Genomic DNA, 15,239 nt, shown 5'->3' on the forward strand with positions numbered 1-15,239 from the left:
GGAGCTGAACCCTGAAGGATATTTCTTCCTACACCCAAAAAGGTGTGGTGATGCTTCCTCCAGAATTTCTACCTTACAGCAGAGTTTCTTAACTCAGCAACTAAGATGTGTGTGGACTTCAGCTTGCAGAATTCCATGACTGGCTAGGGAATTCTGGGAGATGAAATCCCTAAATCTTAAAGCTGCCCAAGTTTGAGAAACCCTGCCTTAGACAAAGGCAAACTTATTTCATATAGATCACAAATGGAAATAGTTCGCTACTTACTGACCTGGGTAAGGGATCCGGCCATAAGTGATTATCTCAGTCAGTAGAATCCCAAATGACCAGACATCTGATTTAATGGTGAATATTCCATAATTGATGGCCTCCGGGGCTGTCCATTTAATTGGGAACTTTGCTCCTGAAGGAAGAAATCTTAAGAGAGTAAGAATGATATCTTGGTGCAGAGTAGACCTACTTGTTTCCCTCTGTACTTCAATTCCCAGAATTCCCTTAGCTCTATGGCTTGCGAATTCAGGAACTGAGCTCCAGCCAATCAGGAGAGTTGGAAGGCTGGAAAAGAAATACTAATTTTTCCCAGAAGGAAAACTGGTAGATTTCATTGCATCGGCCACAAGAAGGAGCTGCACACTGTGGAATGCCAGCATTTTATGCCACATGTCCTTGATCATCATTAAAAATGTTCCTCATCTATAAAATCAGAGTTTTGTTGATGATCAGCACACTAGAGAGAATTTTCCCGTTCCTGGACCTTCAGTCATCTTTATATATCTGACTTTGGGCCAGTCTACTCTCTCTCTCTCTCTCAGCCCAACTCATCCAATAGGGTTGTTGTGGGGAACATAGGAGGAGGAAGGTATAGTGCAGTGATGGCGAACCTATGGCACACGTGCCAGAAGTGGCACGCAGAGCCATCTCTCCCGGCACGCAAACCGTTGCCCGTTGCTCTTCCTGGTTCCAGCGCATCTGCCAGCTGGTTTTCACGCACATGGGAGCAGCAGAAACCGGAAAAGCAGCCGCCTGATGCACATGCGTGTGCCAGGAAAATGATCTTCTGGTTTCCAGCACACGCATGTGTGCCGGCCACCTGGTCTTCCAGTTTCTAGCGGGCATGCATGCGCAAATACCAGCTGGCTGGCGCACTGGAACCCGGAAGAGGAATGGGCAATGGCTCGCGTGCCCAGAGAAATGGCTCTACATAAGAAGTCCCCCAGTGCAAGGGTGTCTGTTCACACGACCCCCACAAATGCCGGTCCCAGGGCAGCCTACCTGGCAGGCGAATTGCAGTGAGAGCAGCACAGAAAGCCACGGAGTGGGGATCCCCACGGTCGTTTCCAAGGGGAGCAGAGCAGGGGGGGGTTCTACTTACCTTTACTACCAGTTCGCAACTTTGCTCGTGCACACGCTCGCGCTTCTGCGCATGCACAGCTTCCTGATGCTGTTGGGGTCAGTGGGCGGAGCCTCCTGCCAGTTTTACTACTGGTTCTATAGAACCGGTCCGAACCGGGGGCAACCCACCACTGCAGCAGAGCTGCTGGCCAGGATGGGTGGGCCAGGGCTTCCCTCCCTCCCTGCCCAAGCGGGCTTCATACGCGGCCACAGCCCTCCAGCCTGCAGCACCAAGGCACGTCTGTAGTCCGGAGTACCTGGCTGGGTCAGGCGCACGGGGCAGCAGGGCAGCATTTGCTGGCTGGGCAGCCAGTTGTCCTGCCTGCTGTCCTGCTATTGCCAGAGGCAAGGGAACGGCAGCGATTCTTGTGCTGCTGCTTCCCGGCCGGGATGCTGGAACAGCCAGGAGGAGGAAGAGCCGCCGTTGGGGAGGCAAGCTGCCCCAAGCTGCCCCAAGAATGGCGGAGGAGAACACAGCTCCTCATGCATGGAGACACCGCCGAAAGTCCAGCTCATCAGCAGGGGAATGGCTGCGGGGGCCAGCCAGTCACTCCTGCCCCCACCCTGCAGCTGCCGCCATTGCTGCTGCTCTTCTGGGGTGGCGGGGTGGCACAGGAACTGAGTCCATGCAGGAGGCACATTGTCCGGTGCCAGGGAAGAGGCTCGCCTACTGGGAAGCAGTTGCGCTCCCTTGGCAGAAGTGATGGGAGGGGGGGCTGAGCTGGCTTTTTCACGATGGCAGGCTGGGGGGTGCGTTTCATCCTGGCCAGAGTTGGGGTGAAGCTCTCCTGTCTGCTGGCTCCCCAACCTGAGCCCCAGGACAGCTGACGCCCTTCCCTCCAAGGCCAGGAAGGGGCTCTGGCTCTCCAGTGGAGGGAGGCGGCATTCCCCGCCCAACTTTTTCTCCCTGTCCAGGGCTGCAGAACCGAGTCGTCAGTGGGGATGTCCCGCCACCCCGACGGAGACCGGGGGGGGTGGGCAGGAAGGAGCAAGGACCCCTGAAAGGCCAGGCGGAGCAGGCAGAGAGTCCCCTCACATGGGGCTTCTCCCTCCCCCACTGCTGACAGCTCCGGTGCCCCCCACCACCCATAACCCCCATGACCCGGGCAAATTTTGACATTTGAATATTGACACTTCTGGTTTCTGGTGTGTGCATGCACATTGGCCAGCTGGTCTTTGTGCGCGCATGTGCGCCAGAAACAGGAAAACCAGGTGGCCAGCTGGAAACCAGAAGATCATCTTCGGCTGCTCTTCCAGCTTCTGGAACTTGCATGCATGTGCTCCCGTTTCGGGACTTGGTGCCGAAAAGGTTCACCAACACTGGTATAGTGGATATGTGCACTGCTTTGAATTATTTGTAAAAATAATAAAGGCGGGATACAAATTACATAAATAACATGCCCCAGAATCCCACAGGATCACTGCAGTCTTTAAAATACTTTAAAATTCTTAGAATTCAAGTCTGCATCTCTTAAAAGTTGCTGAGGTTGAGCCTTACTTGCTCACAGTATGCAAGGATCTCTTCAGAGAGCTGCATTCGAAATCACATATTTCATTGTATCGGGGTTGCAAAGAGCTTTCTCTCGCTAGCTTTCCTGGCTGATGCACAATGCAGAGCCGGTGGGCTACAACTTTCTCAGGAGACAGGCTGTGACACCAACTCAAAGCCAGCCAGCTGCAGCTCTAAAACAGTGGGGCAGTTTTCCTATCAGGAGAAAGGATTCTGACCAGGGGTGAAATCTACTTACCTTCCCAACCGGTTCGGAAGTGCACACGCTGCGCGGACCCTCTGCGCATGCACAGAGGGTAAAAAACAGGTTACTTCCTGGTTAAAACCAGGAAGTAATGACTACCGGGTGGGTGGGCAGGTAGAGCCTCGCACTGCCATCGCTACCGGTTCTCCGAACCACCGGCAACCATTGCTACCGTTTCGGCTAAACCAGTCTGAACGGGGAGCATTTCACCCCTGATTCTGACCCTTTGACCAAGCATCAAAGGGCGTGCATCACACACCTGCATTCTAAAAATCCACTCTGGTCCAGTGTTTCTCATCCTTGACCTCTTTAAGCTGTGTGGACTTCAATTCCAGAATTCTGGGAGCTGAGGTCCATCCAGTTTAAAGTGGCTAAGGTTGAGAAACACTTTTGGAATCGGTGTGCATAGTATATGTGCATAAGGTCATCTGTCCTAACTCCTTCCCTCCCACCCTCACCCCAATTCCATGTTCAGAATAATTTGTGGACCCTAATCTGCCCATTCAGAAGAATGAGGTCTTAGCAGGAGGGTTTCTAAGGGGAGTTAACAAAAGATTGAGAAAGCGTGACTGCATAATCAAAGCCCTCCTCCTTTCCACATGCAATACACCTAAAAATGGATTGGGTGTTTGAAGCTACCATTTTGAATTCTTTGACACCCCCCTGCCAAAGAAGTTTTGCAAGGCCAAAGGGGCAGAAGAAACCCACCCTCTTGAGCAGTGTATTCATCGTCCTGCATAATGCGGGCCAACCCAAAATCTGCAATCTTGCAGCAGAGGCTTTCAGACACCAGGATATTGGCAGCCCGCAGGTCACGATGGATGTAGTTTTTCTTCTCCAGGAAGGCCATTCCTTCTGCTATCTTTGTGGACAAAGAGGAGATACACATCACATACTTTTGTGCTGCATTTCCACCCCAGCTTTCCGCCCAAGCACCCAGGTCAAGTGTCACTCCCTTCCTTTCCCATGTATCCTCACAACCCTCCTGCTATAAATCGGACTGAAACGACCTCTTAGCCTTTATTTACTTATTTATTTATTTATTTACGGCCCTCTCGGATCCTCCTCCTTTTGCTCCCAAATGGCTGCCCCAAATCAGTGAATGTCCTATTCCTGCTCTTTTCATAGGGTTATGAAGAAGAAAACAGGAATCACTTTTTAAGAATCCTCCTGAGCCAAGGTAGACAGTGAAGCATGACACATTCATGCGCAGAGCCTGTTTTAACCTGCAGCCTTTCTGACTCTCAGGATGCTCTTGTTCTAGACCAGTGTTTTTCAACCTTGGCCATCTGAAGATGCGTGGACTTCCAACACCCAGAATCCCCCAGCCAGCAGAGGAGTTGAAGTCCACGCATCTTCAGATAGCCAAGGTTGAAAAACACTGGTCTAGACAATAGGTTTGGCTGATTTCTTCAATTAACAAACTGAATTTGATAATTCAGCCTGGGGATTACCAAGTGGAGATGCTTGCCTTGTACTTAAGGAGCAAACACTCCTGGAAAAATCAAGGCTTTCGGTCAACCCAGAAATGGAATGGAATAATGTACACACCATAGAACACAGAATCATAAGGCTGGATGATAAGTCTTCAGGGGCTTTCTAGTCCAATCTCCTGCTCAAGGCAGGGGCTCATACCATCCCAGTCAAATGGCTGTTCAATCTCCTCTTAGAAACTTCCAGTGATAGAGCACCCCACGTTTTGGAGGCAAGCTGTTCCATTGATTAATTGTTTTCACTGTCAAAACATTTCTCCTTATTTCTAGGTTGGATCTCTTTTTAAGGATCTTGTGGGACTGTTGTTCTGGAAAGATTCAAGCTACAGCCAACTAAATTTCCAGGTTCAGCAAAAGCTGTTTCTTCCATTTCTTTTCATCCCTAAAAATAAGTTTTCTACCCATTAACAATCCCCCCCACACACACCAATAAAGGTTGTTTCCACTGTTTTCTCTTCTCAGCCTTCTGTCTGCTTATATCTTCTCACCCCATTATATTATTTTGTTCATACCTGTGCTGACATGTCTAGCAGCTTATAAATTGTTAATTTAGTGCCTTCCGCAGCTTTGAGAAAATCTACCAGATTGCCTAAAAGGAAGAAGGGGAAAAAACCAGTCAGAAGATGCTTAGTGCCTCTTCACAGTTGTAAGTACACAAATACAAAATTAGTCTATGCTTACAAGAGCTGCAAGCTCTATTTTCTATTATCGTTTTTTCTAATAATCAAAATCATAACTTGTAAATTTATTTTTTTGTTTCCCACAAAAAATCTATAAGGGATTTCTTGTCAGCCATAAATGTAGATTTTTTTTCTCTAATGAAGCCATCTTTGCAAGCTTCATCATCTTCACCAACCATTCCTCCATTGTGGGTTGTGCCAAATCTTTCTTCTTTTGTACATATCATATCCATCAATCCCAAAAGAAAAATCTCCAATTTCAATTGTATATTAATCTTTAAAATCCTTGGAATTGGTATATATAGTTTTACCTGAAATGTTCTAACTTTTTTTACATCTCCACCAAAGATGATAAAATGTTCCTTTGTGTTATTCACATTTAGAACATAAATCTGAAGAGCCTTTCTGTATTCTAGACCAGGGGTATCCAGAAGCCTGGCAATTTTAAGACTTGTGGACTTCAATTCCCAGAATTCCCAAGGTTGATCCCCTCTCTCCCTCCCTCCCTTCCTTCCTCAGATGTGAGTGTTCCAGACTCTTTCATCCGTGTTGTTCTATGTTGAAGAAACTCCTTAGATTTCTTGCCCTCTTAAAATTGTTGCAACAATTAAAGAATTCTAAGCACAAAGCCTCCTCCACTCCCTGAAGGAAAAGTTCACTCGATGCTTTCTTTGAACTTAGATGTGCTTCCAACATTTAACTACAGTACGGTTCCTCAATTGCATTCCCCCAACAAAATGTTTGCAAATTCCTTATGGGGGATAGATGGGGATGCTGAAGATCAAATTGGTAAAAGGGATGAACCCTCCTCATTCCAGCACTTGGCAGAGCCAAAAGCCTGACTTTGAGTCCCATGCCATTTCTGGAGCTATCTTCTTTGACACTGATGTTCTCGTCTCCGATTCTCAGAATGTGCTTGCCTCTTCAGTAGTTGACCTTAGCAACAAACAGCATGACACAACCTATACTCCCAAAGTTCTTCAGAAGGGCCTCTAATAATGGCTACTGTTGGGAACTCAGATTGACACTTGGATACCCTTAAACCCCTAATCATTCTCTCATGGAATACTGCAGGTTGGAGTGCTAAATTCCAAGATTCTGCTTTTATAAATTACATTGCTGAATTCGATATACTTCTGTTCCAAGAGACATGGCTTGAAAATCATTTTCATATAAGTGAATATAAATCCCTTTCACTCCGAGAAGTATCTGGAACAGGATGTGGTGAATTGCATGGTGGTTTAAATTTACAAATATCAACTAAGCTACATGCAAATATTACACAGTTAGATCCAATGGAGCACTCTGCAATGTCTTATTGAGTCTTTAGTGTGGCGGGCTGAAGAATTCTGAAAGTTGAAGTCCATAAAGTTGCCAAGATTGGACATCCCTATTCTAGACAATTTCTCTGGTAACATAGCAAAGTGACTCTTCCCATCTATGAAATAATTGAAGACATCCACCTGACAATTTGGCTCTCGATCAGAGGTGTTTCTGGTTTAAAAAGTTGATAAGAGCTTCAATTGTAGTGATTATTTATTTATTTATTTATTTAAACTTATATACCGCCCTTCTCCCCAGGGGGACTCAGGGCGGTGGACAGCCAGAAATTAAAACACATATAGTACAAAAGTTAAGAAAAAACTAAAATAGATTAAATCAGCGGCATTACCAATTTAAAATCCCAAATCTACAAAATCAAAAAATTCCCAATTTAAAACCCAAAAAACAAATAAAATTAAAAGATTAAAAATCCCCATTAAAACCATTTAAGCTAGGCCAGCTTGTTGGAATAAATAAGTCTTCAGGGCCTTGCGGAAAGTGCGGAGGTCCGGGATCAGTCGTATTTCAGGAGGTAGCTCATTCCACAGAGCGGGTGCCCCCACAGAGAAGGCTCTCCCCCTGGGGTCCGCCAGCCGACATTGCTTGGCTCAGTGTTGTGACAGCCATCTTGATTTTTTTTTTTTTTTACCATAGCCTGTTAACACTCTTGTTCCTGACAACAGTGCCCAGGATTCCCAGACTGCAAGGACTGACAAGGACTGTGCTGGCTATGGAGTCTAGGAGTTGTAGTCCAACATATCTGGAGAACAAAAGTTGGAGAAGATGCCTGCTGAAAGCTTGATGGTGCTTTCCAGAGCAATGGAAGACTTTTGCTATGAGGGAAGGTTCTGTCTCTGGAGAAGCCATGATTCTAAAATGGTTCAGGGGGAAAAAAATCTTCTGGTCACCATTGGTGGCTTAGTGGTTAGAATGCAGTACTGCAGGCTACTTCTGCTGACTGCTGGTTGCCAGCAGTTCGTCAGTTCGATTCTCACCAGCTCAAGGTTGACTCAGCCCCCCTCCTTCTGAGGTTGGTAAAATGAGGACCCAGATTGTTGGGGGAAATAAACTGACTCTGTAAACTGTTTAGAGAGAGCTATAAAGCACTGTGAATTGGTATATAAGTCTAAGTGCTATTACTATTGCTATTCCCAGTAGAGGGGGGAGATCTAATCCAGCATTGGGGTAGAATGTCATTTCTTCATTTTGCTACAGTGAAATGACTTTGTGTATCACCCTTTAAAAAAAAAAAACCTGTTTTTACATTATGCTGTATGCCAAATTATCCCTATAAGATGCTCCCCAAATGTAATAACCACAGTTCCCATAATGCCAAGCCAACACATCTGGTGGAAATCTACTGGGGAAAGATGGCTTATAAGGTTTTTTTTTAAAATATCCTTGAAGCATTATTTCTTTGCAAGTGGCAGGTAAGGTCTAGAGAAGGTATAGCTCCGTTATTTCTACCAAATCCCTTTTAGAGATAATCAAACTATAGCTGAATTAGCACTAGGATGCAAAATTCAGGATGGTCAATAGAGCGAGCCATGTATCCCTCTGCTGCTATCTAATGATCATGTAGAAATTTGCATCTCAGATTTAGAAGCCACATTTTCGGGGTACTAAAAATCCTTCCATTTCCTTTTATGTATTCTGCCAACCTAGGAAAAGACCAAAATACCCCTTCATTTGGAGAAGCAGATGTGTACATGTGTATGCACATACACGTGTGTTCCCCTCCTCTAGCCTTCTCTTCTCAGTTCTGATTCAAAGCCAATTTCTTCTGCTGGGACAGCAAAATCTCACAGGAAAAAAAAATGTGACCATGTTCCAGATGCCTTAAACCAGAGTGAAAATCTCTGGTTTTCTTTTCAAACTCCAGAAATAAAGTGCAGCAGCGGAAAAGCTAGATGGTCCCTTGGACAGACAAGAGCCAAAATATTTTGCCACCTGCCCTTGTCCAGTTGCCTGCTCTTGAGCTGAGTGGAGAGTGAAATCGTTCTCATTGATGTGTTTAAAACTCTGGCAGCCCAAAGCGAGAGATGGAAATCAGTTAGTATATCACCTAGCTCAGGAGTCAGGGGTCTCCAACCTTGGCAACTTTAAGACTTGTGGACTCCAACTCCCAGAGGAATTCTAGGAGTTGAAGTCCACAAGTCTTAAAGTTGCCAAGGTTGGAGACCCCTGACCTAGCTTATCAGGGTGATAAATCAGCAAGAATTCCACATTCCACAACACTGGAGGGTCAAATAGCAGGCAGAGTAAAGTTTTTCATCGCGGCTGATTTGCTGCACATGGCTGCTGAGAGTCAGATTAGCCAGGCCTCATATGTTAGTCCCAATGCTTGGCTACGTCTGTGGGCATCCCAGATGGCCAGTTTTAAGATATGGGCATTTTATTCTATCACTGTAAAAGCTGATAGCATATGCTGCAACAGTTACTACTATCATTTGTTGGCATTCGCAGATATGATTTAAAAAGTCAAAAGAAATTCTGCAGCTGCACAGTGAAAACCTTGTCCCTTTTTAACGTTCGTGCAACTCACATAAAGGTATGGAGGGTCTATCATTAAAGCGTGGCTGCCATCTTGACTTTCTTGACCCCCTGTCCTCTGCAGACTTTTTTTCACACTCTTTGTCACAAGAGATTTGTTGGGCACTAGTCACCATCACTTTGGCACTCTAGGATGCAGATAGTCCTTGTTTAGCAACCATAATTGGAACCAGCAACTTGGTGGTAAAGCAAAATGGTCACTAAGTGAAACTTTAACTTTGCTTATTATCTGATTTCAGCTGTCCTTTGCTTTACAGGCTCATGAAGGTTGTAAATGTTTGTAAAGTAACTTTTTCATCACCATCATACCTGTGAAAAGTCCCTAAATGAGGACTACCTACATGGGGCAAGGATCCTAGATCCCAGTGGCAAATCAAATGTGGGAGCTTTCTATGAGCTTGGTGAAATGATCAGGAGGGGTGATGAAATTAACTAAATGGGATAAAACAGGCAGGTGGTGAAAGTGACCACAGAAAGTCCAAGAGCCAAGCTGATGGACTGTTTCTGTTTCTCTTCTCTTTCTTTTCTTTAAGAAAAGAAAAACTATGCTGCACAATGATGAAGGTTTGGCCCAATGCACGTTCAGGAACAGAAAGTTAAACTGAAATATATCAACCCAGTTAACAACCAGAGCACACACCCACAAGTCTATCGGTAGCCAAAAAATCTGTTCACACATCTGCCCTCCTGCAGTTTGGATGTGTGCATTTTAAGCTTAACAGGGAAGATAATTATGGGTTCTGCTGTCCCCTTTATCATCCGCCTCATGCCCAGTGGATTTTGGAAAAGATTTGTCATTTCAGGGCTGCCTGTACAGAGAGATCCTCCATGTGGATTCTGCCTACCGTTCTGTGTATCAATCTCTGGGTTGCAGGTTTGGTGTCAAACATGCAGAACTTCTGACCCAGGGGTGGGTTCTAAAATTTTTTACTACCGGTTCTGTGGGCATGGCTTGTGGGGGGGGGGTAATGTGACTGGGTGGGCGTGGCCAACTTTTTTTTTTTTTACTTTTAAAAGCATTTTTTCTACAATCTAAGAGGTTGCAGAAAAAAATGCTTTTAGAAGCTTCTGACAATCAGGCAGATCTGCTGGGATCGCCAGAGGCTTTTAAAGGGATTTTTTTTCCTACAACCTCTTCAGCTGAAGAGGTTGCAGAAAAAATGTTTTCAGAAGCCTCTGACGACCCCAGCTGAGCCACGCGATCATCAGAGGCTTTTTAAAAAACTTTTAAAAGCATTTTTTCAGCCAAAGAGGTTGTAGAAAAAATGCTTTTAAAAATAAAATAATAAAAAAAAAGCCTCTAATGAGGTGGGCGAGTGGCGACTGGGCTGGGGACTGGTTGGGGGTGTGGCCAGCCAATGTTATTACCGGTTCTCCGAACTACTAAACATTTTTATTACCGGTTCTTGCGAACCGGTGCGAACCAGGAGGAACCCACCACTGCTCTGACCCTTTGGCTTTGGGATGCAGCAGGGAACTGGCTACTCTTGGTGGACTATAAAGTTCAAATACAAGAGCCCACCAGGAGTCTAATTCATAAAGAGAAGAGCCCAGAGTTGGATGAAGGTCAACTGGTACCTCAAGTAGTGATGCCCTTTGGCTATTTCATGGCTTAACTGACAAAAGGCATTAAGACTCCATGGAGGCTGAATGCAAACTGTGGCCAGGAGAGAGTTAACAGCAGGATAGCTAGAGGGGTGGTACTTTGTGGCACCCCCTTCCCTTAAGCATGTTGTTATTCTGCCTGATGGCTAATTCAGAGCTGGAGAGAGCCTAGCCTTGCAGCAGCCTTCTGAAGACGGAGAGAATAGCTGGCAGGAAACCCCTCCCAGATCCCCCAGCTATTTTGGTATCCTGGCAGGCTTTGCTCCTTTTGTAGATAGCTAAATTGCAAGACCCTTTCATTTCCTTCCTTTTCTCCATTGCCTTGTGCCAAATCCTGCAAGATCTCTTCCAAGCCAGACTATCTAGAGCAAAGGGAACTGTGCAAAATAACTTGGTTGGCTCTGAAAGAACAGGGGGAATTATAGAATACAGATGGTTCTTGACTTACAACAGTTCATTTAGTGACCATTCAAAGTTACAATGGCAGTGAACAAAAGCCATTTTTCACACTTATGACCATTGTAGCATTCCCCATGATCATGTGATCAAAATTAGGCCACTTGGAAACTGACTCATACTTATGACTGTTGCAGTGTCCCAGGGTCATGTGTTCACGGTCTGCGACTTTCTGACAAGCGAAGTCAATGGGGAAGCCAAATTCACTTAACAACCATATTACCAACTTAACAATGGCAGTGATTCACTTAACAAGTGTTGCAAGGAAGGTTGTAAAATGGGTCAAAATTCACTTAATAACTGTCTCACTTAGCAACACAAATTTTGGGTTCAGTTGTGGTTGTAAGTAAAGAACTACCTGTATATCCCCAGCAAGGGGCAGGGACAAACTGCTGGAAGAGCCAACGTGGTACCCTCTGTTTGCCATTGGTCATTATCACCATTCTTGGCCTGGTTTTGTTGCTCTCTATCCTGTCCCAGGCTAAAGTATCAGCAAGGCAAAGGCACCCCAAAGACATTTAGTTTTGACTTTGTATGTGTGAACCTTTCCATTATGGTTTACTTAGCAACCCATTATTTTAAGAAAACCTTGGTTTAGCATCATGTTATCAGCATCATGTCAGCATCATGAATGCAGTTATCAGTTTAGTTCACACATGGGCCTGGTTTTGATTACCATGGTTGGTCAGATAAACTATAGGTGGATGGCTGGTGAGGTATAATAATGAGGGTGGGAAATGATTATGATAGGTAGATAGATAAATAGATAGATAGATAGATAGATAGATAGATAGATAGATAGATAGATAGATAGATAGATAGATAAGAGAGGGGGCAGGAGGGAGGGAGGGAGAAAGAGAGAGGGAGAAAGAGAGAGAGAAATGATGATAGATAGGTAGAGATAGATAGATAGATAGATAGATAGATAGATAGATAGATAGATAGATAGATAGATAGATAGGGATGGATGGATGGATGGATGGATGGATGGATGGATGGATGGATGGACAAGACAGACAGATATAAATAAGCAGCTACCGAACTTCATTCAGTGCAGATTTCCAGGTAGTTGTACTTTACTCTGGGGTGACCTGCTTGGTATTACAGGTAGTCCTTGACTTATGACTGTTGCAACATTCCCGTGGTCACATGATAAAAACTCAGACACTTGGCAACTGGCATGTCAGTTGCAATGTCCCCAGCCATATGATCACCTTTTGCGACTTTTTGATAAGCAAAGTCAGTGGGGACACCAGATTTATTTAATAACCACATTTCACTTAAAAACTGCAGCAATTCACTTAACAACTGTGGCAAGAAAGGTCGTAAAACCAGACAAAAATAACTCTACAACTATCTTGCTTAGCAATTTAAATTTTGGGCTCGATTGTCGAGAATTACCTATACTAGTAGGTGACAGTATAAAAAAAACCTTCTCTGCAGTGTTCTATTCCGTTTATCTGGGAGAAGACAAATGCTTGGCAATGATCCCTTGAAATGTTCACCAGTTTTGTTTAAGGTCATTCAAGACCAGTTACTGAGAATTTCATGGAAATATGCATGTCTTTTTCTTGGAAATGTTACAGAAATAGTTTCCCATTGTCTTATCTTCTATGGCTATATTTCAACTTCCCATTTAGGCTACAGTCCCAGGATTTCCTAGCTATCTCCCAGCCAATTCCTAATTAGGGCCAATCCTGATCAGTTTTCCAAGATCAGCCAAGATTGCAAATCTTCTACCACCAAACTGGGCCAAATTTTGATAGGGCCCTAATTTGGGTGATCTTTGGAGTGGAGACAGGAGTTTCCTAAAACTGAGAGTAAAAATGAAATATTCTTTACTGTACTTTATTTCTAATGGGTATATATTGTAATAAAAGTTATCTAGGAATTGACATACACAAAAGGAGAGGCCTTCCCTCCAACAGATCCCATACACTGGCTTCTAGAATTCATAGCTGAGGATGTAACCAAACACTCAAAGATGCTGGTGCTTCATACAATTCTCAAAATGAGCCAGGAAAAAGAAGACAGGTATACCTATACATTTAACCTGGAGAAAAATATCTCAGTACTGCCATTTTATCCAAGATAACTAAGCAGGTACTCAAGAGGAAAATAGATTTGAATGAATCTTTGTAAAATGCCTAAGAAATAGTTTCATAGAATTTCCATGTTTCACCATGGAGCAGATGATTTTTATGTTATCAAAAATGGGGGCAGAATGGGAATTCTAGAACCTTTCTCCATTTGCATCTAATTAGAGTTCAGATGTTCATAACTAGCAAAATCTCCACCCCCCTTTTCTTTTTTGCCAAGTCGCCAGGATGCCTTCATTTGTCCCCAACCCACAACTGAAGAAACGTAACATTATCCTTGATTGCTCTGTGTTAGCTATGGTTTCCTCAGGTAGCCCAAAGCCATCACTGTGTACCATTGGTACACAGTGAAGTGATCCCTAGGAAGTATCTGTTGACCCCTAGAAAGTACTAACAAGAATCAACAAGGATCCCTGTTATCTACCTGTGTTTCCCTGAAAATATGACCTACCCAGAAAGTAAGTCCTAACTTGGTTTTTACACATGTGGCCAATATAAGCCCTACCCCCAAAATAAGCCCCAATTAAGACCCTGCCCACTCCAGGGTGCACGGGTAAAAATTAAACTATGGTGGGGATGGGGGTGGTGGAGCTGCCTTATGCGGCCTGATTGCAACCATGTGAAGCTGAAGAAGTTCCTGAAGGCATCTGACAGCAAAAAGGAGGCCAGGGATGACACACGCAAGTGAGGTGAGTCAGTGGACGACATCCCCCCCTAAAAAATAAGACCTAGTGCCTTTTTTTGGTGGCAAAAAAATATAAGACAAGGTCTTATTTTTGGGGAAACATAGCATTTTAGGCTGATGGAAACCTACATCTTCCTTTCCAAATTCTGGATGCTGGACATAATTTTAGGCCGAGGACTGTCCAGTTGTTTCAAACCAGTTTTCCACTCATCTCCAAACCAATCTCCACTTGAAGATTTGGATCAACCTGAACAATACCTCATGGTAAAATCCAGACTGGTTTTGAACACAGGTTTAGTGTTCCTCCTGAAGGATACTTAAAAAGAATTGGGTTTAGGTTTAGTACTTCTCCAGACAGGACCTACACTTGGGTTTAAAGCTTCCACAAAACACGTGTGACTACTCCAAGCAAGATTTAGATTTCCAGATTTATCTATGCATCTGTCAAACTGGTTTACTCTATGGCTGCAACCTTAGTGAAGGAAAGTAATTGGAGGAATATTTTCATCTTAGCTTCCATATTTGGTGGGAGAGAAAGGTAATAAGGAAGGGAGAGTCTACCAATCTCCTTTCTTAAAAAGCTGCAGACAGTAAATAAAGACACTGCCATTTGGTAGCTTCAGCAGGATAAGAATCAGCACTTGGGGAAATAAATTTTATGTATGTACTATATATTATAGTAATATAATATATAGAGTAATATAGAGCCTTGGTAGTACAGTGGTTTAATGCACCCTGTTATTAACACAGCTGCCTGCAATTTCTGCAAGTTCGAATCTCACCAGGCTCAAGGTTGACTCAGCCTTCCATCCTTTCTAAGGTAGGTAAAATGAGGACCCAGTTTGTGGGGGCAATAAGCTGACTTTGTATAAATATACAAAAGTATGAAGGCTATTGCTTAACGCATTGTAAGTCGCCCTGAGTCTCCGGAGAAGGGCGGCATATAAATCAAATTAAATATATATATATATATATGGTCAACTCAAGGACTGGTGGCAAACACCATAACTCAGCCATGAAGGAAAACCCTTTAGAGCAACTTTAAGGTGTCTGGACTTCAACTCCCAGAATTCCCCAGCCAGCATACTGTCTGAGGAATTCTGGGAATTGAAGCCCACAACAGCTTAAGTGCACACGTTGACAAATGCTGCCCTAGATGATGGGTCCAGAAGTGTGTAACCATTACATCCCCAGACAAGCT

General features: G+C 44.3%; 1 protein-coding gene across 1 annotated transcript in view; it reads right to left on the minus strand.

Annotated features, from left to right (window-relative positions):
• The window catches only part of LCK (LCK proto-oncogene, Src family tyrosine kinase), a 48,914-nt gene that overhangs the window by 1,308 nt on the left and 32,367 nt on the right, over positions 1–15,239 (minus strand). The window contains exons 10-12 of the mRNA XM_034413326.3: positions 5,150–5,226; positions 3,853–4,006; positions 270–401 (exon numbers count right to left, since the gene is read on the minus strand). Of these exons, the coding sequence (XP_034269217.1) occupies positions 270–401; positions 3,853–4,006; positions 5,150–5,226 (363 nt within the window). The remainder of the gene's footprint in view (positions 1–269; positions 402–3,852; positions 4,007–5,149; positions 5,227–15,239) is intronic.

The sequence above is a fragment of the Pantherophis guttatus genome, chromosome 10 (genome assembly GCF_059756535.1).
Source record: "Pantherophis guttatus breed Tessera chromosome 10, ASM5975653v1, whole genome shotgun sequence".
NCBI classification, from domain to species: Eukaryota; Metazoa; Chordata; class Lepidosauria; order Squamata; family Colubridae; genus Pantherophis; species Pantherophis guttatus.